General features: G+C 47.6%; 1 protein-coding gene across 1 annotated transcript in view; it reads left to right on the top strand.

Annotated features, from left to right (window-relative positions):
- The window catches only part of HCFC1 (host cell factor C1), a 167,512-nt gene that overhangs the window by 61,159 nt on the left and 82,748 nt on the right, over nucleotides 1-23,605 (top strand). Inside the window, exons 2-13 of the mRNA XM_086940255.1 lie at nucleotides 726-874; nucleotides 1,461-1,621; nucleotides 2,196-2,404; nucleotides 9,334-9,418; nucleotides 9,538-9,644; nucleotides 10,148-10,327; nucleotides 11,750-12,100; nucleotides 12,531-12,682; nucleotides 13,447-13,641; nucleotides 15,691-15,915; nucleotides 19,743-19,847; nucleotides 20,125-20,341. Coding sequence (XP_086796381.1) covers nucleotides 726-874; nucleotides 1,461-1,621; nucleotides 2,196-2,404; nucleotides 9,334-9,418; nucleotides 9,538-9,644; nucleotides 10,148-10,327; nucleotides 11,750-12,100; nucleotides 12,531-12,682; nucleotides 13,447-13,641; nucleotides 15,691-15,915; nucleotides 19,743-19,847; nucleotides 20,125-20,341 — 2,136 coding nt within the window. The remainder of the gene's footprint in view (nucleotides 1-725; nucleotides 875-1,460; nucleotides 1,622-2,195; nucleotides 2,405-9,333; nucleotides 9,419-9,537; nucleotides 9,645-10,147; nucleotides 10,328-11,749; nucleotides 12,101-12,530; nucleotides 12,683-13,446; nucleotides 13,642-15,690; nucleotides 15,916-19,742; nucleotides 19,848-20,124; nucleotides 20,342-23,605) is intronic.

Consider the following 23,605-nt stretch of genomic DNA (forward strand, 5'->3'; position numbering starts at 1 on the left):
CTGGTCTCTTTAAGCAGTAAGGCAACTTTTACATCTGGTTGTCCTTCATTGGCGCCGAGATGCTCCTTGCAGCGATTGTTAACGCGGTATAAATGAGCTTTACATTTACATTTACATCTTGGATGCAGGATAATTAAGGATTTTAAAGCGGCGTGGCGGAGCTGTGGGTTTAAGTGGCCATCACGGTTGCCGGCAAGCTCCGCCCCGTTAACATATATTTGTAGTATAATGCTGACATGTACCTATAGGCTTAGTGTTTGGTCATATGTGGCTGCTTAATTTGCTCAAATGTGACAGGCATCCACGTTCCTACACCTCAGATCTGAGACTTAAATATGGAAATAAACAATTTTGTAACTATTCTCAAAACACAAAATAAATATGGATAAATACCATTAACCGCGGCGTTAATTCCACTGCGGTGCGGGCGGGGCCGCGTCGGCTAATGGACATGCGCAGCACTACGAAGGCAGTGCTCGCGACGGCCATTTGCCGACTGCAGCAGGGAAGGGGTTAAAATGGACAAGATATGTTAAAAAGAATTACTACCATAAAACCATGAACCCTGCTTATTAGTTTATTGCCTTGGCTGAAGGCATTTTTTGTAAGAACTGATAATTACTGTTAATAAAGATAAGATTTGGTGGCAATTCTACTGCTCTTGATTTGTATATTGTTGGGAGAAAGAAGTGGTTCTTCTAACAAATGATTTCTTTGTGTTTCAGCTACAAACCAATGGTTCATCCCAGCCGTGCGTGGCGATATTCCTCCTGGATGTGCGGCATATGGCTTTGTGTGCGATGGCACCAGGTTACTGGTGTTTGGAGGGATGGTGGAGTACGGAAAGTACAGCAACGACCTGTTTGAGCTGCAGGTATGAGTAATTTTTCTGTTTTTGCGGGCTTAGGCATGTGCCCCAGTGGTTTCCTCTTTTGCTGCAATGACCACATTGCATGTTTGTGCTCCATTTGTCAACCGCCCTGATTACTTGAAGGTTGATAAAGAGGATTCAATTGGGAAAGAAAGTGAGGGCAAAGAGTAATAATGAATGAGGCCAAGGAACAGGCTTTCAGGTGGGATAAAGCTCTGTGGAACTTATTCAGGTGCATTAATGAATAACAAAAAAAGAAACCTGTAGAAAACCAGCGGGAAGGGAATTAGGTGTAGGGTGGATTGCTGTTACAGAGGCGGGGATAAAGGGAGGAGAAGGGTAGGGGAACTCTGGATGAGGCATGTATTGAGTTGAACAGATAACCAGGGTTTACATTAACGTACAGCTGTAAAGAGCTAAGCAAGTACTGCACTGTTGTATTTGTAGGGACCCGTAATACACCTACTTGTGCAACACTTAAGGTACGCAGTCATCTTCCACTATTTGCCATCTCCATTACTGCTTTTAATAAAAGTTCCAAATGGTTTTCCTTTAGTATATTTCTGAAACAAGATTTTTCCTCTTCTAGGCGAGCAGATGGGAATGGAAAAAGCTGAAGGCAAAAAACCCCAAGAATGGGCCGCCGCCATGTCCTCGACTGGGTCACAGCTTCTCCTTGGTTGGAAATAAGTGTTATTTATTTGGTGGTCTGGCCAACGACAGTGAGGACCCAAAGAACAACATTCCACGGTAAAACACCTTCACTGAAGGACCATGTTTCTAGGTGGGGATTGAAGCTGATTCATTTTTGGTGGTTAGTCATCATCGCTGTACAAGCCTTGCTCCACTTCGGTAATGGGAGCTAGCCTGCTCAACTAATGCATCTCTATTTTGTTCCTTAGTCCACACCTTCCATACTCTGATTTGTATTTGCTCGAGTGTGAAGAGTTTAACGGAAGGATTGTTATCTACTCAAAATCTAGTCAAAACCAAAGCTCCCAGTCACCAATTTATAGAAAATGATTACAGGCCTTGCTTACAATCAATTTGTAAACCTAGTCCATCTCTTTACTTCAAATTTGCCCCTTTTTTGCTCAAGGCACAGGTAGTGTTGGGATTTGTGTAGCCTCCCTTACCAGGCTAACTAAGGAGGAAAGGTTTGTTGAAGGAAGACACTTGCTACCCCTTTCTGGTTATGCCATTGCCTTGTTCTATGTAATGATGAGAGCAGCACAGTGAACCTTGTTTCTGCTCATTGTAGCAGTTCTCAGTTTGGGTATGACCTTTTAGTCTTTGCCATGTTGTAATGTTTGTTTTCTCGCAGGTACCTGAATGACCTTTACATTTTGGAGCTGAGACCAGGGTCTGGTGTGGCCTCCTGGGACATACCAATCACTTATGGCATTCTTCCTCCACCACGAGAGTCTCACACTGCTGTGGTCTATACGGAGAAGGACAGCAAGAAATCCCGCTTGGTGATTTATGGAGGAATGAGTGGCTGTAGGCTTGGAGATCTCTGGACGCTGGACATCGGTTAGTCTGTTCAAATCTCGGTTTCACTTGTTTATGCAGAATGTGAGTACTCTTGATATCTGAAAGGCCTCAACAGTATTAAGATTGTGCAAAGTTACTGTATTCAAAAAGTTGTGGATGAATGTAAAATGTCCTAGTTATCGAGAATTCAAGTTGCGCCATGAAGGACACCGAGTTGATGGGTATGCATAAACTTTCCACACTTTATTTCTCAGCAGCCAATACGAAGTAATCCCACCCAGCCAGGACTCTAGTTACGCCGTTTTTCAGGGGAGCATCTCTAAAATGCCCTTTGAGTGCATTTGAAATTAAATTCCACGCTAGCATCAGTGTGGGTTTAATTGGCTGAGAAGTTTGATACCAAACTTCCTAGACTTCAGTGAAGCCATTCTGGTGCTGTGGAGATCGTAATTACAGACTCCCAGACTATATACTCTTTATGGCTTTACTGCACTTACAGTGTCTGAGAATGGACTTAGACACTGTAGGGGTACATGGCTCATGCACCTGTACCCTCACCAGTGGTATAGTGCACCCATAGGCAGTTGGTTTTAGGCATTTCCCACCGGTATGTGTGCCATGTCGACTCTACTTTGCTCTGCACCTAAACACACAGCCTGCAAGGGCAGTGTGTGTGTGTGTGTGTGTGTGTGTGTGTGTTAAGGTACAGGACCCCTAATGGTGGTACAATATGTGCTGCAGTACTTAAAGGCCTGCCCTGGTCACAGTCCCTTTGGTACCCATGGTGCCTTTTACAAGGGACTTGCATGTGGCCAGAGGTGCCAAATGGGGTTGCAAAGGTACAGTTTTAGGGGAAGAACACATCCCCTGGGTACCTGATTAGCAGGAACCCGGTGCACACTTGGTCAAAAATAGGCATTTTCCTACAGTTGACCTCCCACAGACAAGAATACCTGGGCTCTGTGGAATCTCTGTATTCTCGCTCTTCTCATAAGTTTACATACCAATGTGTGTTCGCCAACTGGAATATCCTTCAATGGAGAATGCCCTGCAGAAACGGCTGACAACGCCGTAGTTTATGGAATGATTTCTCAAGCTTGCCAAAGGCTTCCTAATGCCCATTGTCGTGCTTCCTGAGGCCCTTTGCCGAAAAGGCGGTAGCCTTGTAACCACATGGTTCCAGGCTATTGGGACTGGAATTCTTCCTCCCATCCCAGAAAAGGTTCGGGCAGTCAAGCTGCCAGGTTGAGCAACTGCTCATTGATTGGTTTATGTGCAGCATTTACTGAACAAAATGTGAATAGTCTCCGCAAGATAAGGGTCTGCGGGCTTGCACTCTCCTACCCTTTCTGCCTCATTGCTCAACAAAGGGGTTATTCATGGTCCATGTCTGTAGACCAATTTCCTCCAGTGCCTTCAGAAGGCAATCTGCCTGCAATTGGGCAAGCAGCACACTAAAGTTGCCTCGTCTTGTTCTGTAGGCATATTGTGGAGCTGCAGTGTAGTGATAGAGAAACAAAACTGTGCACCTATCCTCTTAACCATATGCTCCTTCGCTGTTCTGGCAATAAATCGCAAAACCACACTCTGAACTGCGCTTGGCCTTCCTGCCTGCACCAAAGTCATTTGGGTTGAACAAATTTCTTCCACCACATCCGTAATATCAATGGTCATAGCAAAGACCATCCCCAACCTTAGTCGCCCTCCCAGGTCCCACAAACTGAGACCACACCTGTTAGTCTTTATGGAAGAATTGATGTCCTAGTTTATTTACACAATTTCCAACTTACAAGCAATCCTTTAACACCATTTCTTTTTTTCACTAACCTGTGCCTGCCTTAACATTCCAGCGAGCAACCTACATTCAGAGCTCCTGACCATACCCATAAGCACTGTGCCCTACATTCAATGCTCTGTAATTGCCTCCACCCTCGTGCCATGGACACGCAGCTGTTTCCAGCCCAGCCTGGTTACCTTTTTCTTCCAGTATAAGCTTTTTAGGTTTTGCCTAGCGGAAGCTGCGCTCTGCGCAGCTTTTCCGCGCAGGCGAAATCCTGTTGAGAACTGTAGGGTGCTTTGGGTCGGCCCTCGTCGTTGATTGGCTGGCTCCGTAAACGGAGCCTTGCCATTGGACGAGGGGCCTGTCCGTCAATGCCGGACCAGACACGGGGGCGTTCCCGACATTCTTTGGCTTTTGCCGACGTCACGGGACGCCGGGAACGCCCCCGTGTCTGGTCCGGCATTGCCGGCACTACTGCGTTGCATGCCGAGGCTTTTAATCACAGTTCCTGCGCGAGTGGTTCGGCCCGGGAGTAGACTGCATTCCAGCGAGTCATGTAGGGTGAGTGCTCTGAATGAGCCGCTGTGCGCTCCCGGCTTGCTTCGGATGTATGTCCCGTGCTGCTCAGAGCTACTCGCTGCCCCTCAGTGACTTCCCCGTCCCTGTCAGGAACCGACAAAAGGGACGTCTGTGGACTTGTCCAGCACTAACAGCGAACTCATTAGAAAGGGCACAGACCTCATCATCAGCAGCAACATCTGTGTGGAGTCCACTTTACAGACCCTCCGGTGTTCATGGCATGTGCGTTTAGGGAAAGCAGCTGCCACTTTCCACAGACCCGTAAGAGAGGCGAATCTACGGGGTAAGCTGGTGTAACTTTGCATTCTTCCGTGGCTGCGATACTTTCCCCCTTCCCTCCTCTTCCTTTTGTTTGCGGGCTGGTGCCGCTGCAGTGGTGCTCTGCTCGCAATTGAATGGAGAGGGATGAATAGGATTATTGTGTGGGGGTGAGAGGGGAGGGGGCAATAGAAACTTCTTTAGAAGCATGCTGTGTGGGGGCAGCCCTCTCTGTGGCAGATAAAGCGCTGCGGGTTGAGGTTTGGGCTGTGGGCAGGTTGCAGGCAGTTTTTCGGCAGCCGGAAAGTTCCCGTTTCTGGTGAATGAATGACTGGGTAACTTTGGGCTGCCCGATGCACACAGTGTGAGAGAGGGGCGGCGCGCGCATGAACGGGAGGTACCGGTCCTACTGCTGCTGTCATCCTACATACAGGTACTGACCACCTGCAGATGGAAATGGGTAAAGTGTGCGTCCTACCGTGAAATGCGTGCTGGATCTGGCCATGCTATTCCTACCTTCATTTTTAGGTCCGGGAACGCCCCCGTTTTGCCGGCACTACTGCGTTGCATGCCGAGGCTTTTAATCACAGTTCCTGCGCGAGTGGTTCGGCCCGGGAGTAGACTGCATTCCAGCGAGTCATGTAGGGTGAGTGCTCTGAATGAGCCGCTGTGCGCTCCCGGCTTGCTTCGGATGTATGTCCCGTGCTGCTCAGAGCTACTCGCTGCCCCTCAGTGACTTCCCCGTCCCTGTCAGGAACCGACAAAAGGGACGTCTGTGGACTTGTCCAGCACTAACAGCGAACTCATTAGAAAGGGCACAGACCTCATCAGCAGCAACATCTGTGTGGAGTCCACTTTACAGACCCTCCGGTGTTCATGGCATGTGCGTTTAGGGAAAGCAGCTGCCACTTTCCACAGACCCGTAAGAGAGGCGAATCTACGGGGTAAGCTGGTGTAACTTTGCATTCTTCCGTGGCTGCGATACTTTCCCCCTTCCCTCCTCTTCCTTTTGTTTGCGGGCTGGTGCCGCTGCAGTGGTGCTCTGCTCGCAATTGAATGGAGAGGGATGAATAGGATTATTGTGTGGGGGTGAGAGGGGAGGGGGCAATAGAAACTTCTTTAGAAGCATGCTGTGTGGGGGCAGCCCTCTCTGTGGCAGATAAAGCGCTGCGGGTTGAGGTTTGGGCTGTGGGCAGGTTGCAGGCAGTTTTTCGGCAGCCGGAAAGTTCCCGTTTCTGGTGAATGAATGACTGGGTAACTTTGGGCTGCCCGATGCACACAGTGTGAGAGAGGGGCGGCGCGCGCATGAACGGGAGGTACCGGTCCTACTGCTGCTGTCATCCTACATACAGGTACTGACCACCTGCAGATGGAAATGGGTAAAGTGTGCGTCCTACCGTGAAATGCGTGCTGGATCTGGCCATGCTATTCCTACCTTCATTTTTAGGTCCGGGAACGCCCCCGTGTCTGGTCCGGCATTGCCGGCACTACTGCGTTGCATGCCGAGGCTTTTAATCACATAATCAGAATCGCAAAAGTGAAACTACGAGTCTCAGAATGCAAGGTGCGGTTGGTTGAAAAGCCAAAACTGCTTAAAATTTCATGCATGGTATCTTTGCATTTTACCAGCTAAACTACTGTGCCTATGCATGCAAATGCATACGGTGGTTTAGAATTAAAAACACATGTTCCCTGGTGGCCAGCATTAAAGCGTCGTTTCTGCAATATAAACAAATTGACCACAATAAAACATTTCCAAAATCATAGACTATTGAGAAGTGGCAGGCTCAGTAAGAGCCGTGGACACAAAAAAGACAGCTCGACAACGGCAAGTAAAAGGTCCTTTGCACATCAGAAATGTAAAATACTTCCACGTGCTGCAAGCAGCACATCAGGCTGCTATTGTTTTCCACATGTAGCATAGCTCCCAGTCCAGCTGCAGGACGTCCTCTTTATCAGATGCGAGAGGCGGTGGGTCCGAAAGCTGTCTCGAATTAAACAAATGCAGCATGAAAGGAGGAAGGCATGTTTAACTTGGGGGGCACGACCAATGCCAAATGCTGAAAAGTAACATGATGCCCAATCCTAAAAAAAAGTTTTAGTGGGTAAAAAAAAAAAGAAAAAGGTGTAATTGCTTCCAGAAATGTAATTAGAGTCTGCATATGTGAGCAAGGAGTGCTTTCTTTTCACTTCAGCAATCTCAATCAGAGCTCTAATCGCCAGCAGGCGCTCAGGGGACCAGCCGGCCGCTCCCTGCACACAGGAGCCGGCCGCAGCCAGGAGACAGTCCAAGGCGACGTGGGGACTGGGAGTGGTACAGTCCGCCGCTCCCCGGAGTTCCTGCGCGAGTGGTTCGGCCCGGGAGTAGACTGCATTCCAGCGAGTCATGTAGGGTGAGTGCTCTGAATGAGCCGCTGTGCGCTCCCGGCTTGCTTCGGATGTATGTCCCGTGCTGCTCAGAGCTACTCGCTGCCTCTCAGTGACTTCCCCGTCCCTGTCAGGAACCGACAAAAGGGACGTCTGTGGACTTGTCCAGCACTAACAGCGAACTCATTAGAAAGGGCACAGACCTCATCATCAGCAGCAACATCTGTGTGGAGTCCACTTTACAGACCCTCCGGTGTTCATGGCATGTGCGTTTAGGGAAAGCAGCTGCCACTTTCCACAGACCCGTAAGAGAGGCGAATCTACGGGGTAAGCTGGTGTAACTTTGCATTCTTCCGTGGCTGCGATACTTTCCCCCTTCCCTCCTCTTCCTTTTGTTTGCGGGCTGGTGCCGCTGCAGTGGTGCTCTGCTCGCAATTGAATGGAGAGGGATGAATAGGGTTATTGTGTGGGGGTGAGAGGGGAGGGGGCAATAGAAACTTCTTTAGAAGCATGCTGTGTGGGGGCAGCCCTCTCTGTGGCAGATAAAGCGCTGCGGGTTGAGGTTTGGGCTGTGGGCAGGTTGCAGGCAGTTTTTCGGCAGCCGGAAAGTTCCCGTTTCTGGTGAATGAATGACTGGGTAACTTTGGGCTGCCCGATGCACACAGTGTGAGAGAGGGGCGGCGCGCGCATGAACGGGAGGTACCGGTCCTACTGCTGCTGTCATCCTACATACAGGTACTGACCACCTGCAGATGGAAATGGGTAAAGTGTGCGTCCTACCGTGAAATGCGTGCTGGATCTGGCCATGCTATTCCTACCTTCATTTTTAGGTTTTGCCTCGCCAAAGATGCGCTCTGCGCATCTTTTCGGCGCAGGCGAAAACTTGATGATCCTGTCAGGATTGGGAGGTGGGGGCTGCGTCATGCGCGCGCAGTTTATTTTTCCGGGTATCTCGCGCTCTCCAGTGACGCCGAGATTGATGGATCGAATACAGACTGCGCAGAATGATAACTAATGCACACCAGAAGGGTCTGGTATCCTCTGTGGATGAGATCTAAAGCCCTGTGACTCGCATTAAATGTAGCATACTTCTGCTCTGTGTGGGGGGGGCTCTGTGTGGGTGTATGTGTGGAGGGCGCTGTGTGGTTGTGTGGGGGGGCGCTGTGTGTGTGTGTGGGGGGCTCTCTGTGGGTGTTTGTGTGTGGCATTTGCGAGAGATTAAGCTATTGGCATTGTAAATGACAATGCCATTTATTTATGTTAAAAAAAACATAAATAAAAATAATGTCAAGAGCAATGCCAATAGCTCTAACTTTAACAAAGGCAAAACCATTGCATTGTAAATGCTTGTTACTTTCTGGTATGCGTCTACTGCCAACCCGCCAGGTGACTATTCACTTCAGTGTACCATTTTACCATTTTCTTCGGGGAAAGTGTCTGCTTTCAGTCGGTTGGGTGACCTTTCACTTCAGGCATCTGCTTCCAACCTGCGAGGTGACCCAGGCGCCGACCTTTAGCGTTTCCTTCCAGCTCAACACCATAATTCCTTGTAGTGTACTGCCGGTACCCCTTTGGTGACACAGAATCTCAATTAAGAAAGACTTTACAGCTAAAACATGTAGATCAAAGAGGCGATAATGTGGAACAACTATTATTTGGGTCCCTCCAGATGACACAAGTTGTGAACCGCGAGAGGATTTAATAGTGGAGCGAGTGCTCTGTATGAATTTTTTTGTGACCGGCTTGAGTTAGTGGTGGGTTATGAAAAACCTTGAGTAGCTGGTTCGGCTTTTCGTATGTTGGTTGGTAAAAGCAAAATTGAAGAGGAGTCGAAAGGGAAACACATGGAGTTTCTTTCTACCTGGAGTCATGTCCTCCCCCAAATCCTTAATTGATATGCCTTCCATGCATGTTTTGCTGCCTCTTGTGCACCATAAAGACTAGAATACTCCTGTTTTAAATGTATACCAATTTCTTTATACAGACTCGCTGACATGGAATAAGCCTACTCTCAGTGGGGTGGCACCTCTCCCGCGAAGTCTTCACTCTGCCACCACCATCAGCAATAAGTAAGTTGAGAATCTTGATATATGCCTCCCCATAAAAGTAAAAAGTGATTGTGCTGTTTAATTCTCTATACCATCCAGTCTCCCTGCTTTGCTCATGGAATCCCTCTTTCCTTCCGTAGGATGTATGTCTTTGGAGGCTGGGTGCCTCTTGTAATGGACGATGTTAAGGTGGCGACTCATGAAAAGGAGTGGAAGTGTACCAACACATTGGCATGCCTCAATCTAGGTAAGCATGCTGCTTTAAAACTAGCTACTTCTCATTCAGAAAGTAATCATGCATACTTATGCCATAGCTGTGGAGGCCAGGGGCATTGAATTTCTATGTGTCGCTGGAGAAAATCTCTGTTACAGCCTCTCTAGATACAACTGACATGTCGCTCAATACTCTTATGGGATAACATCTGTATTTGTGCGGAGTTCCGTTTATGTAATTGTGTAGCTGATCCCTAATTTGGAAAATGCCTACTTCCTTAGCTCCTTTGACATGCGCTGATTTGACATTCCGCTCCCGATACTGTTGCGTAACTTCCTTCGGTAAACAATTTTAGCAATCAGTTTATTTGATTAATTTCTGCTGTTTTTGCTTTTTTCCTTTTCATAATCCTGTTATTAGCTGCCTTTGCTGCATTCAGCAAGTATATGCGTCTCTGTAAACTATAGAAACAACAAAGAGTTACCCATGTGTATTGTAGATTTCTAATTCAGATTTTTGATGTTCGGTCTGCTTAGACTCCATGACTTGGGAGCACATTCTAATGGATACTCTAGAGGATAACATCCCCCGCGCACGGGCAGGCCACTGTGCTGTGGCAATCAACACCCGTTTGTACATTTGGAGTGGCCGGGATGGTTACCGGAAAGCATGGAACAATCAGGTTTGCTGCAAGGATCTCTGGTACCTGGAAACAGGTGAGTTCAGTCAGCTTGGGTAGTTATGTCATTTTGCACTCAGTTGCATGCTACAATAAGGAGGGCTTCTTCTGTCATCTACAGCACCAACAGTACATGTGCGCTTAAATCACCTTAAATCTTGGTTGATTGTGGTTTTCAGTCAAAGAGAAGTCCCTGGGTGAACATTCATGTATGGCCTTATTGAAACTCCATACCTATATTATTTAAACACTGTATCCTCGAGCTTGGAAAAGCTAAACCAAAGAATTTAAATTTCCACACTAAAAATAGGAACGTTCACAGTCTTTTTAATAAAAATATAACAAGTTATACACAATAACACATTAAAATTTCAAAGGGCGATCTTTGAAAAGATATAATAAAAACAGTTAATCAAAGCAATCAATCATCACAGTTCATTACATTTCCCTATATATGCACACCGATTATTAGATCCAATATTAGACATCAATCATTTGAAGCAAAAGTTACTTGCAAAAAATTCATAAAGTTACAGTAAAAAGAAGAATTTCTATAATATAAAAAACACAAAGCAATTTTCAACGAACCCCTGCACACCGTGGCTTAATGATATTACTACCACTCTCAATTATTTGATCCAAAGGTCATTAGTTCATAAGGAAGTGACATCAATAGTACTATTTTTATAAGTGTATCAATTGTTCACTGGACCTAGTTTGGATTCTACATGAAACACAAATGCGTCGACGCGTTTCGGTGCGTAGAACAATAGATACTGTAGCACCTTCCTCAGGACTGCCGTTTCTTTGGGGTCACCGGCTTCAAAGTTTGTTGCTAGAACATCCTTTCTGCAAATATATTTTGAAAAAGCAAGGTATCACTGTTTTTTACTAGTTCTCGTCATTATAGGATAGTCTCAACATCCTGTCGCACAATTAATTATACATCCACTCTTATATCTTATGGTTTTATCAGTTTGTCACATTTTTATATCAAAAGTGGATTTACAGCAGAGCATCATTTATTCCATACATATAGCCTTTCTCCAATAAAAGGTTGTATTTTCACACTCATGGTACATGCACTGATTGTGGTTTTCGCCTGCTTGTCTTTTAGCTCCCTTTGATATTTATGTATTCTGACCAAATTGTAACCATTCCCTATTGGGATAGAGTCTCTAAAATGTAAATTTTTATTACATAATAATTTAAAATTTTGCTTAAGACCCAAGTACACACTGTTGAAAAGCAGGGTGTACTCTGCCTGTTGTAAACTTCCATGCTAACTTGGGTTGAGTACTTGTTTTATTGTGGCATGTTTCTCTAATATCAAATTGTGCTGTTATGTAGCGCTCTGTTTTATCGAAATATTATTTTTTTCATATGTTATGATCAATTTGCAGTGCTCCATATACTTTGGAATGAGCTTGATATGTTTAATTTTTCTACTGCCCTACAGAGAAACCTCCGCCCCCTGTTCGAGTTCAGCTGGTTCGGGCTAATACCAACTCCTTGGAAGTCAGCTGGGGGGCTGTACCGACAGCAGACACGTACCTTTTGCAGCTTCAGAAATATGACATTCCTGCGGCTACAGCAGCAATGTCTCCCACTGTTAACCCAGTTCCTTCTGTGCCAGTCAACCCACCGAAGAGCCCTGCTCCTGCTGCTGCAGCACCATCCGTGCATCCTATGCAAACTGGCATCACCCTCCTTCCACAGGGTGCCTCGCTGCCCCCTACAACTGCCACCATCCAAGTCATGCCGTCAGTGCCAGGAAGCCCCTTGCCTGTTTCTGTAGCCCGGGCCCAAGGTAAGTTTTTGGTCTGCTCTTTTACGCTGCAGTCTCTTTGATCCGTAATCTGGTTTGTGCCATTAAAGTCGTGAGGAGGAGTGCAGCATCAGCCATACTACTCTTTTGTGACCGTAGACTTGCATTTTGGGAGGTTGTATTTCAGTGCAGTTTCTTTAACCGTAAGATCTTTTTAGTACTGCCCTACCTTTTCATTGCTTTTCTTGGCAGAACAAATGTAATCTTCTCTGCGTCTTACTTTCATATTTTATATTAGTTTTAAAGCCAAACGAAAACACAGTGAGACCAAGGAGTGGAGGGTGAGATTTCGGGTGCTGTTGGTTACAAGGCCACTGTAATCTGCAATACTCTGACCTCGTTTTATCCCATTATTGTTTATTATTTTGTGTTCCTCTGGTTTATTTCCTGTTTTTCCATTTCTTCTTCACAGTTCCCACGGTTTTGAAAGTCACTGGTCCTCAGACCATGACCACACCTCTCGTGACCGTCCGACCCTCTAACCAACTTGGTAAACCAGTTACAGTGACATCCCTCCCTCCCGGAGTACGCATGGTTGTGCCTGCACAAAGCGCCCAGGGAACTGTGAGTTTAACAAAACTAGTTAATTGCAGTCTTTAAAAGACTTGGGATGATGACTTTTGTAGTATAGCACAGAGCGTATTTAAAGACTAATACATTGCTTTGCCTAGTATTGTCCAGCATTGTGGAACAAACCTGACCATTTACATCAGGTACTTGTTGCCTGTGGCGTTACTTATGCACACATGTGCTGCCACACCGTAACCGGTATCGTGGAGCAGTAAAACTGCAGAGCTCCCAGTCCTTCTTTTGTGTCTCCACCTTCAGTTCTAGAAAAACCAGAACAAAGAAAACCCACCCTAAATGTGTGACTGCTACAGTAAAGGAAACTGTTCTCATTTCTCCCTCTTCCAACAGCATTCCTTGAGTGTATCAAAGGAGTAGCTGCCACTGGAGATATGGGCTTTAATTCCCATTTATATGTTGAGATGCTGCCAGTCTCAGACTGCATGTTCGTTATGAAATACAAGTCTTTATCCTGAGAAACCTGATCACTTCTACTGTGTGTGTATCCTAAGCAGGCAGTGACGGTTATGCATGTGTGATGGAGTGCCTGCATGCACATTGCCCTATTCGAGTCCATTCTAATTCCATCTGTATTTCGAACCGTTAACAATGGAATCAGATTTGTTTCTGTCTCCTGCAGCCATTTTCAGTCCTGCATTGTCATTCAGTATCCACTATTCAGTGCCATCCATTTTGAGTGTTTTTTTATTTGTGTGTACAGTCTTGAGCCTTCACCAGTCCCCTGTGTTTCCATCCTGCAGGCTATTGGCAGTAGCCCCCAGATGAGTGGAATGGCAGCCCTTGCTGCAGCGGCGGCCGCCACCCAGAAGATCCCACCTTCCTCTACCCCTGGCATCATTACTGTTCCTGCTGGCAGCACCATGGTGAAGACTGTCACTATGTCACCTGGGACTACACTGGCGTCCAATGTTAAAATGGCCTCCTCTCCTATCATGGTATCTACCATACCTTCAATAACCACACCTTTTGAGTGTACAAGAGTTTAGTGGAAGGGTTAAATGGTGCGCATAATTTAACAAACCATCTATTCTATTTGCCACAATTATTGGGGGTGGGGAGGCTGTTTGACACGTGTGGCTGTAGATGCACATACTTTGCATACTCCCATCTAGTTGTTGGTCTGGATATGTGCAAGATGTTCGACACAGTCAAGGTGCTCCTTTTTGGTTCGTATAACTCTATTCCATTCGTCAGTATTGTTCTCGATCGCGTAGTCCGTTCTTCGTATCCAGTTGTATGAAGGTTGTTCACAGGATGACGCAGCTGGGCATGGGGGAGGGGGGGAGGGTTCAAAGATACTTTTGAGACCCCTCTGCACCCATCCCCCTCCACCATAGCTAAATAGAGTCCTCAGAAGAAATTTTGTTTTTGATACTCTTTCCTACACACGTAGGGCTACACAATATCTCCCTATGTTAAAGGGTATGTTGAGACAATTAAGACCTCTTTAAAGACCCTATTAGGGCTAGAGTTATCACGCCATGGATGGATACAAAATATAAAGCCTCCCCATAAGATCCCATTTACATCAGGGGCCGGTTACCACCAGACTCGCTTGTCGTCAGTACTGCTTCTAGGCATGCTTTTTCAATCTAGCAGTGACACCCGATTGCCTGAGAGCAAGCGCTTTGATGCAGTCGCTGCCTATCTACAAAATGGGTATCACGTGTCTTTATTCAAAATACCTGTCTTTACAGCCTTCATGTAAAAAAACTTAAATCCGTATTTGTAAAGCGCTTACTACTCAAGGCGCTGGGGGCAGGTGTGGAAATTAAGTGAGCGATTGCCCAGAGTCACATGGTGCTGAGCTGCCGCCGGAGCCGGGGATCGAACCGTGAGCCATGTGCTCCGAAGTCAGCTGCCCTGTAATTCCACCACTGTTTCCACCTGAACCCTTGTGGAACCTTAACATTTTTCTTAGTCCCCTCCTGGTACCTCCATTTGATACCATGCATAATTGCCTCTGCAGTTTTAATCTTGGAAGGTGGCATTTTTGATTGCCATTGCTTCACATAAACACATTAGTGCGCTCCAAGCATTAACCCTAAAGTAGCTTTTCTTCCAGTTCCACAGAGACAGGATGATCCTCTTCACCAACCCTAAATTTCTCCTAAAAGCTTTCTCCCGCTTTCATCAGACGAAATTGTGGACAGAGCTCCCCACACATTAAATGTCAAAAGAGCGGTAATGTTCTGCATTGATAGAACTTGCACACTACACATAAAAACAATCCAATAGCTGACCTATGCAAAGCAGCTACACAGTCTGCACCACACACTTTCACTAAACAATTGTGTGAATGTTTTAGCAGGTTGTGCTAGGTACACTTTTTCAAACCACAGCAAAACCCACAGTTTAGCTATGGCTTCATAGGAAGATTGCTTTACAGGTTATGCAAGGCATGTCCATCTACAGCCACACATGCCTCGAACAGAATATTACTTACCCTGTAAGCATCTGTTCGTGTCCTGTAGTGCTGTAGATTTGTGTGCCCACCGTCCTCCCTGGACACCTGTGGCTGTTAGTTTACTACTTGTACACATGGACTTCTCTTTACTTACACATAGGTTACACTCCATTCTCAACCGCCTGCGGGAAAACAATCTAACAATGGAGTCGATGCCTATGCACGTTATCACTGAGGTCGCTCTACCTCGTGACTAAAAAGACTTCTTTGGGAAAAAACAACTTGCACACATTCGGACCCAACTCTAGATAGCAGTAGTATGCAAAGCATGTGAATCTACATGTCCCAAACCTATATGCTCTCAGGGTAAGTAACAAGTTCCTTTTATTTCACCCCTGTTTAGAAGTTGCGAAGATGAGCCGTGCTAGATGGCTTGTGAAGTGGGGCACTTGTGGATTAGTATTGTCCAAAAGGTGTCTTTTTATTTTTATTTTCAGCGTGGCTTGAAAGGACTGTGTATGTATTAGTCATGCTGTCTGGAATGGGCCAGCTGGAATTGTTATTATTTTTTTAATAGGTGAGCAACCCAGCCACCCGGATGCTGAAGACTGCTGCTGCCCAGGTTGGCACCTCCGTCTCTTCTGCTGCCAACACGCAGTCCCGGCCCATCATCACTGTCCATAAGTCTGGAGCGGTGACTGTGGCACAGCAGGCTCAAGTGGTGACTACCATGGTGGGTGGGGTCACTAAAACCATCACTTTGGTGAAGAGCCCCATCTCCGTCCCTGGAGGCAGTGCACTGGTAAGACGCATGTTTGTAGTATTCCTATTATCCTTTGTAGGACCACTTCCATGTGTGCTAGGCTGTGCTTTATAAGTGGGCAACCATTGGAAGGAAAGTTGTAATGCTTGTTTTGGGTAAAGACTGACTATAGAGGAGTGGTAAGTGTTCCAGTCAATTTGAAGATGGATACCAAGTTCAAGGCAGTTATCCAGCAGTAGTCAAGTTAGAATTTGTATAGCGCACTACTCACCCAGAGGGTCTCAAGGCGCTTGGGGGGGTGGGGGAGGGGAGAAGCGTTACTTATCGAATATCCAAGTTTTGAGTTGTTTTCTGAAGGAGAGGTGGTTCTGTGTAAGGCGGAGGTGGGTGGGGAGAGAGTTCCAGGTCTTGGCCGCTAAGTAGGAGAAGGATCTTCCTCCCATGGTGGATCTTTGGATGCGTGGAATCGCGGCGAGGGCTTGATTGGACGATCGTAGTTGGCGGGTGGGGGTGTAGAAGGTCAGGCGCGTGTTGAGGTATTTGGGTCCTAGGTCGTAGAGGGCTTTGTGTGCGTGGGTGAGTAGACGGAAAGTTATTCTCTTGTTGACGGGGAGCCAGTGGAGGTCTTTCAGGTGACCGGATATGTGAGCTTGGCGGGGGATGTCTAGGATAAGTCTGGCTGAGGCGTTCTGAATGCGTTGGAGTTTTTTCTGTAATTTGGCTGTTCCGGCGTAAAGGGTGTTTCCGTAGTCCAGTCTGCTTGTGACAAGTGCTTGTTTCGGTGGGGAGAGTTTTTTGAGCATACGTAGGATGTTAAAGCATGATGATGAGATGGCGTTGACTTGTCTGGTCATCGAGAGGGAGGAGTCCAGGATGAAGCCCAGGTTACGTGCGTGGTCCGTTTGTTTGGGTGCGATGCCCAGGGCCGGTGGCCACCATGACGTCTCAATCGGAGGGGGATGATCCTAAGATGAGGATTTCCGTTTTGTCTGAATTCAGTTTTAAACTGCTGTTCTTCATCCACTCTGCTACTTCTTGCATCCCTTCGTGTAGGTTGGTTTTGGCGGTGTTTGGGTCTTTGGTGAGGGAGAGGATCAGCTGGGTGTCGTCTGCGTAGGAGATGATGTTGAGGTTGTGTTGGCGCGCGATGGATGCGAGGGGACTCGTGTATACGTTAAAGAGGGTGGGACTGAGCAAAGATCCTTGTGGTACGCCGCAGATGACTTCAGTGGCCTCTGATCTGAAAGGGGGGAGGCGAACTTTCTGGGTTCTTCCGGCGAGGAATGAGATGATCTAGTCCAGTGCTTTTCCTTGTATCCCGACGTTGCTGAAGCGTTGTATCAGGGTGCCATGGCAGACTGTGTCGAAGGCTGCGAAGAGGTCCAGTAGGATGAGGGCAGCTGTTTCTCCATTGTCCAGTACTGTTCGAATGTCGTCTGTGGCTGCGATGAGGGCAGTCTCGGTGCTGTGTTTGGCTCGCAAGCCGGACTGTGATGGGGTCGAGGGAGCCGTTAGATTCGAGGAAGGCGGCGAGCTGATTGACTGTTTTCTCAATGACTTTGGCAGGGAATGGGAGGAGCGAAATGGGGCGGTAGTTCTTAAGTTCGGTGGGGTCTGCTGTGGGTTTCTTCAGGAGAGCGCTGAGTTCGGCATGTTTCCAGCTTTCCGGGAAGGTAGCAGTGTTGAGGGAGCAGTTGATGACATCTCGGAGATGGGGTGCGATGATGGAGTCTGCTTTGTTGAAGATGTGGTGGGGACATGGGTCACTTGGCGATCCGGAGTGGATGGTGTTCATCAAGCGGATGGTGTCTTCAGTGCTGATTGGGTCCCAGGCGCAAAGGATGTCAGAGGGGGGGGCTTTGGTTTGGAGGTGAGGGGGGTGGACTGGTCGCCAAAGCTGTTATGTATGTCAGCGATTTTGTTGTGGAGGAATGAGGCTAGAGAGTCGCAGAGGTCTTGAGATGGAGTGATGTTGTTGGTGTCGGCGGTGGGGTTGGTAAATTCTTTGACGATGTTGAATAGTTCCTTGCTGTTGGCATTGTTGTCGAGTCGATCCTTAAATGCTGATTTCTTGGTGGATCGGATCAGCTGGTGGTGTTTGCGGGTGGCGTTCTTGAAGGTGGTCATGTTGTCATTGGTTGGGTTTTTTCGCGAGGCTTTCTCGAGGGTGCAGCAGATCTTTTTGGATTTCTTAAGGTAGTCATTGAACCAGGGGGCTTTTTTGCTACCTTGCTTGGTTAGATGGTTTTTCAAGGGTGCTAATTTGTCTGCGCAGTGAGTTATCCATTGTGAGGTTGATGGCTGCTTGATTTGGGTCCAATGATTTGGCGGTAGGGTTTTGATTAAAGCGATGTGAAGAGCTGGTCGGTGGTAATTTTGTTCCAGTTTCGGCGGGGGATTGGTTGTGGGTGGTGGTGGGTCGTGTTTTTTTTGTAGTTGAAGTAAACGCAGCTGTGGTCCGTCCAATGGAGTCCTGTGGCGTGATTGAAGGAGATGTACTTGCTGGAAGAGAAGATGAGGTCGAGCGTGTGTCCGGCGTAGTGGGTGGGGGTGTTTACCAGTTGTTTGAGTCCGAGATTGGCGAGGTTGTCTAGAAGGGTGGTGGTGTTGCTGTTCTTTTCTAGGTGGAAGTTGAGGTCTCCTAGTAGAATGTAGTCCTCGGAGGGGAGGGCGTGTGGGCTGATGAAGTCTGCAATGTCTTCGCTGAATTGTGTGCGGGGTCCTGGGGGTCTGTAGATGAGGGTGCCTCTGAGTGTGGTCTTAGGGTCGGTGTGAATCTGGAAGTGAAGGTGTTCGGCGGTTGCGAGGTTGTCGTCGGAACTGGTCGTGATGCAGATGGTGTTTTTATGGACGATGGCGATGCCTCCTCCTGTTTGGTTGGTGCTGTCCTTTCGGAAGATCTTGTAGCTGTCCGGGATGGGTATGGCGATGTCGGGCGCTGATGAGTTCATCATCCAGGTTTCTGTGAGAAAGGCGACGTCCGGCGATGCGGTGTCTAGTAAGTTCCATAGTTCAGTGGCGTGTTTGTGGACCGAGCGGGTGTTGAGCAGGATGCACTTCAGGTGGTTACTGTCTGAGTTCTGTTTGGCGTTTGCGGCTTGGTAGCAGTCTGGGAGACGCCCTGTGTTGAGTGCAGAGAGGGTTGCGGCGCCGTACGTTATGCGGGTGGAGTGGATTGTGCGGGGACCAGGGGCTCTGGCGCTGGGTGCGGTCCGGGCGCACCTTTGGCACGTCCACGCTGCGCGTGGACACTGCGCGTGGACACTGCGCGTGGACACTGCGCGTGGACACTGCGCGTGGACACTGCGCGTGGACACTGCGCGCGGACACTGCGCGCAAATGCATCTGTCATAAGTGGAGAGTGGAGGGGGGCGAAGCAAGGGAGGAGCAGCTGGGAGGCGGGAGCGGGGTGGAGAGACGGGCTAGGAGGCACAACAACAAGGTGGCAGCAAAAATGAAAGTGAAACAGGACGAGATTGGGGCACAGTCTGGGATGTCGCTAAGATGTGGGCAGAGGCACCGGCACAAATGATTACAAAAGCAGTGCGAGCAATGAAATATAGCGCTACGATGTCAGCCACAAACAATAATACAAGCAATGAGGGCAATGCAATAAAGCGCTACGATACCAGTCAGCCACAAATGATAATACAGGCAATGAGGGCAATGCGCAAATCGGTTAATGGCAGCAATGAGCACAATAGCGCTACGATACCAAGTGACTATTCAGAAGACTTTATTTCACTGAAAATGCACTGTTGCTTACATGGCTGAGAATATACAACTAGTTTTAAGGGTGAAGTGTTCAGTGTGAAATATATGCTTGCCCTCCACTATAGGCATAACATGCATGATCTCGTCTTTAGATTTCCAACCTGGGTAAGATGATGTCAGTCGTCCAGACCAAGCCAGTTCAGTCATCAGCTATCACAGGACAGGCGTCATCTGGACCTCTCACTCAGATCATTCAGGTGCGTTCATAACATTTGCCTGGTTGTTCAATTATCCAATAGTTGCTCTTCACGAAGGTACTAGTTGGACCAGTGGCTGAAATATTTGTTTTAGGTTTGGGTAGTCCTAGACATTTGAAGAGATCAGTCTGATGGAAAAGTCCCTTCTGCAGTGCAGAACAGCAATCTGCCACTGAAGTACATATTCTCTCCACTGTTTATGCAAAGCTTGCCTGATTCAGGTATCTGTGTTTTCCTGCCTCTGTGCCTCACTTTATTTTTTGTTTCTTCATATCAGACCAAAGGGGGTCTACCTGCTGGAACCATCTTGAAGCTGGTGACCTCAGCAGATGGGAAGCCCACAACCATTCTCACTACAAGTCAGGCTGGCACTGGCACAAAGCCCACCATCCTGGGAATCAGCAGTGTCTCCCCCAATACTACCAAGCCAGGAACAACAACAATAATTAAAACTATTCCAATGTCTGCGATCATCACGCAGGCTGGGGCTACAGGTACGGTGTACGCTTCCATGTTCAGTGTTACTTAACCTGATGAAATACCATGAAATTGAGCTGAATCGGTGGATACTCTGGTCTCCAAGGTACTTTGTCTAGTGCTTTTACAAAACCTTGCTGTATCATATTCACACACCACTGGTGTTGTCTGGTTGAGTTGCGTCGATTTGAGTATTCTATAGAATATTTCCTTTATTTGATCAATAGATTCCATAAAAGTACAAATAAAGCATATACAATTCCTATAAAAGCAAAATGATAATATGGCAATACATGACCCAAGTTGAAAAGAGCACATTCAAAGCACAATTCTAAATTGGTTGACACTTTTGTTGCTCTTTTATGTGAAAGCTAGAACCCCGTACCGTCAGACTATTCCCGAGGACGGGCAGTGTCTGCTAAGTGATTTCAGAGAAGTCACCACTGCTGTGTCACTGATCAATATAGTGCAGTTACCCCTGAGGAAGGGCAGTTTCTGCCCAAAATGCATTAGGTCCACATTTCCCTGACTAAGCTATGAAGGACCGTGAACAGATTTGTGTTTCTCTTCCAGGGGATCCTCATCAATAGTCATAATCATTAGAATATTCCCGCCCATGCGCGGGAATATTCTAATGCTTATGACTTTGATGAGGATACCCCTGGAAGAAAACTAGGATTACAGGTAAGTAACTAATCCTTATGAAGCCTGTTAGGGAACTTCATTAACTATACAAATAAAATACTTTTGAAGTCCATGGACACTATTTAACAAAGGCAAACCTGTACATTGGGGTATTGTTTCTACCCCTGACCACCTTTTGTAATCTTCTATTACAGACAACCCCCCCAAGCAACCCTTATTGATTGCTGCAAACAAACTGTGTTGCCTCCCAAGTTTACCTATATGATTAATGTGCCCAAAGTTCCTTTCGATGGTAAAGACAAAGGGGAGGACTCTAACCAATAAAACCATCCGCTGGATATGTTATGTAAGGGGTTGTTGTTCAGTTATACAGGAGGATGTCTTGCAAGCCGAAAGGCTTCCTCTCCCTAACACCCAGACACTGTATAGAATTGCTTTTGGCAGATGGAAAGGTTGCCCACAACCTGATAGCTCTAGCAGCTAGATCGAGCTCTCCTACTCTCAACTGGCATCTAGCTTAAGTATCAACCCCCTCAACTTACATTGTTGCCTTTTGTCCACCACTCAGATGCCCTCCCAAGCTCAGACTCTATCATAGCAACTAATTAACGACTCGAACACCAAGCTAATTTTGCATGCACTACATCATATAGGGCGAGCTTCTACAGCACTCAGATAGTTGCGGCAAATGATAGATACCAGCCAATTATCTTCTCGCAAGTCACCCAATCTAATGTCTTTGGGAACCAAAAGGAGTTGTCTGCCAGCCGACAAAGGGCCCAGCGGCGTGGATTTGCTTCCGCACAAGAAGCACAAGCAGGGGTCACAACTAATATAACACAACCCATCCCTGTCAAAGAGCTATGTAACCCCAGTAGGCTTGGTCTGGTCTCATGGATTCAATTTATTGAATTCTGTCTGTTCTGTAGTAGGGGATCTCTGTGAATAGTCCTAATCTAGTGAATAGTCCCGCCCATGTGCGTGGACCCCGGCAATCAAAAATAATCTCTTAAATTGTCAAATTATGCAGAAACTGCAAAGACACTTACGAGAGAATTTAAAGACCAATAATGCAGCCTATATCCACAGGATACACTGTCCAGTACTTCAACTAGAAATTCCACCAAACAAAACCACACACAACACAGCCTGCCCAGTTTCTTCCATAGAGAAACTTGCCTCTACCAGTAAAAGACTCTGGAATGATAGAGAGAAAGGCATGGACAGACAAGCCCCATATGCTGCCTTTATGTGGCTTAAATAGGATACTGTGCCTTTAAGAGAACTTTCCAGAACTTTCTCACAGTATCCCAGAATGCACAGCAGGTCCCTTTTACTTTCACTTCTTTTTTCCGGCTCCTGCTAACAGGACCCTGGCATTGAGCGCTCCCTTTTTTTCAAGGGTTTATATTGGATTTAAGTTCACTTTTTGATAAGTGTTTGCAGTAGATATTCTTGGTGTTTCCCTTCTCTCCTGTGTGTTTGTCAGGCTTTTTAGGGCTCTAAAATGCCTGCTCTTTTCGACAAATGACCAGCATGTGGAAGGAAGAAAGCCAAGACTGATCCACACGACGTCTGCATTATTTGTCTCCCTGAGGCACATGTCCCTGAAGACTGTGACATCTGCCAGAACCTCTCAGCAAGGACCCTGAGGAAAAGGCTGAAGATTAGGCTCCAAGGCCTGGAAGAGAGATGACTGCAGGCTGCAGGTGGGCCTGGGCAGGCGGGGAAGGCTCCCTCTGCCGAGGCCTCTGGGGGGGGTCTCCCCAGAGGCAGGAAGACCAGCGAACGGACGTTGAGAGGGATGACGGCGGTGTGTTCCCCTTCTCCCCAGCGCTCAGGGTCGAGAAGGCGTGAAGATTTGACATCTAGGAGCCTGGTTAGGCCTCCGTCGAAAGCACTGTCTACGGTGTCTTCGTCGTCAACGTCTAGCTATCAACGTCGAAGGAGAAGTCACAGGCGTCGGCGCTCGTCGTCGAGGCGATGCCGTCGAAGACTTTCGGCGTCGAGGGGATCCTCGGCATTGAGGACCTCGAGGAAGAGGACTGCGTCGAGGAAGAGCCGACGCTCGTCGTCAAGAATGGAACGGTCGACTATGTGGAGGTGGCGTTCGACGCCTTAGTCGTGGAGGCGACATCAGACACCGGAAAAACGACCTTCGGAGTCTAGGAGAAAGGTCAGCGCCGAGGAGTCGTTCTCACTCCCCAAAACGGCGCAGAGTAAGTTCTGGCGTCAGAAGTTACGCTGAGTCTGGTGGAGGGTGCCGGAGGCGGCGATCACATACTGGAGGGGCTGGTTCGCAGTCCCCTCCCCCGAAGAAGTCACCAGGCTCGGTGTACTCGGTGGTATATACACCACCTCGGCCGAAGACGCCTCCTCCCCCTATACCAAAGGAGAATCCTCCCGTCAACACTCCTCTACCACCACTTCCTCCCTCAGGACCGCCACCACCACCACCGCTCCCGCCCATCGGGCGGAAAAACCCCCTGTCCCTCCGCCGAGATCGGTGTCACTACCTCCTCTTCCTACACTACCTAATGTGACTCCTGAACCACGACCCCAGGATAAGCCTCGGAAGACTCCTCCACGGAAACCTACGTAGCGCCCACGGCCTGGGAGGTCACCCTCTCGCTCCC

This window comes from Lissotriton vulgaris, chromosome 10 (assembly GCF_964263255.1).
Source record: "Lissotriton vulgaris chromosome 10, aLisVul1.2, whole genome shotgun sequence".
NCBI classification, from domain to species: domain Eukaryota; kingdom Metazoa; phylum Chordata; class Amphibia; order Caudata; family Salamandridae; genus Lissotriton; species Lissotriton vulgaris.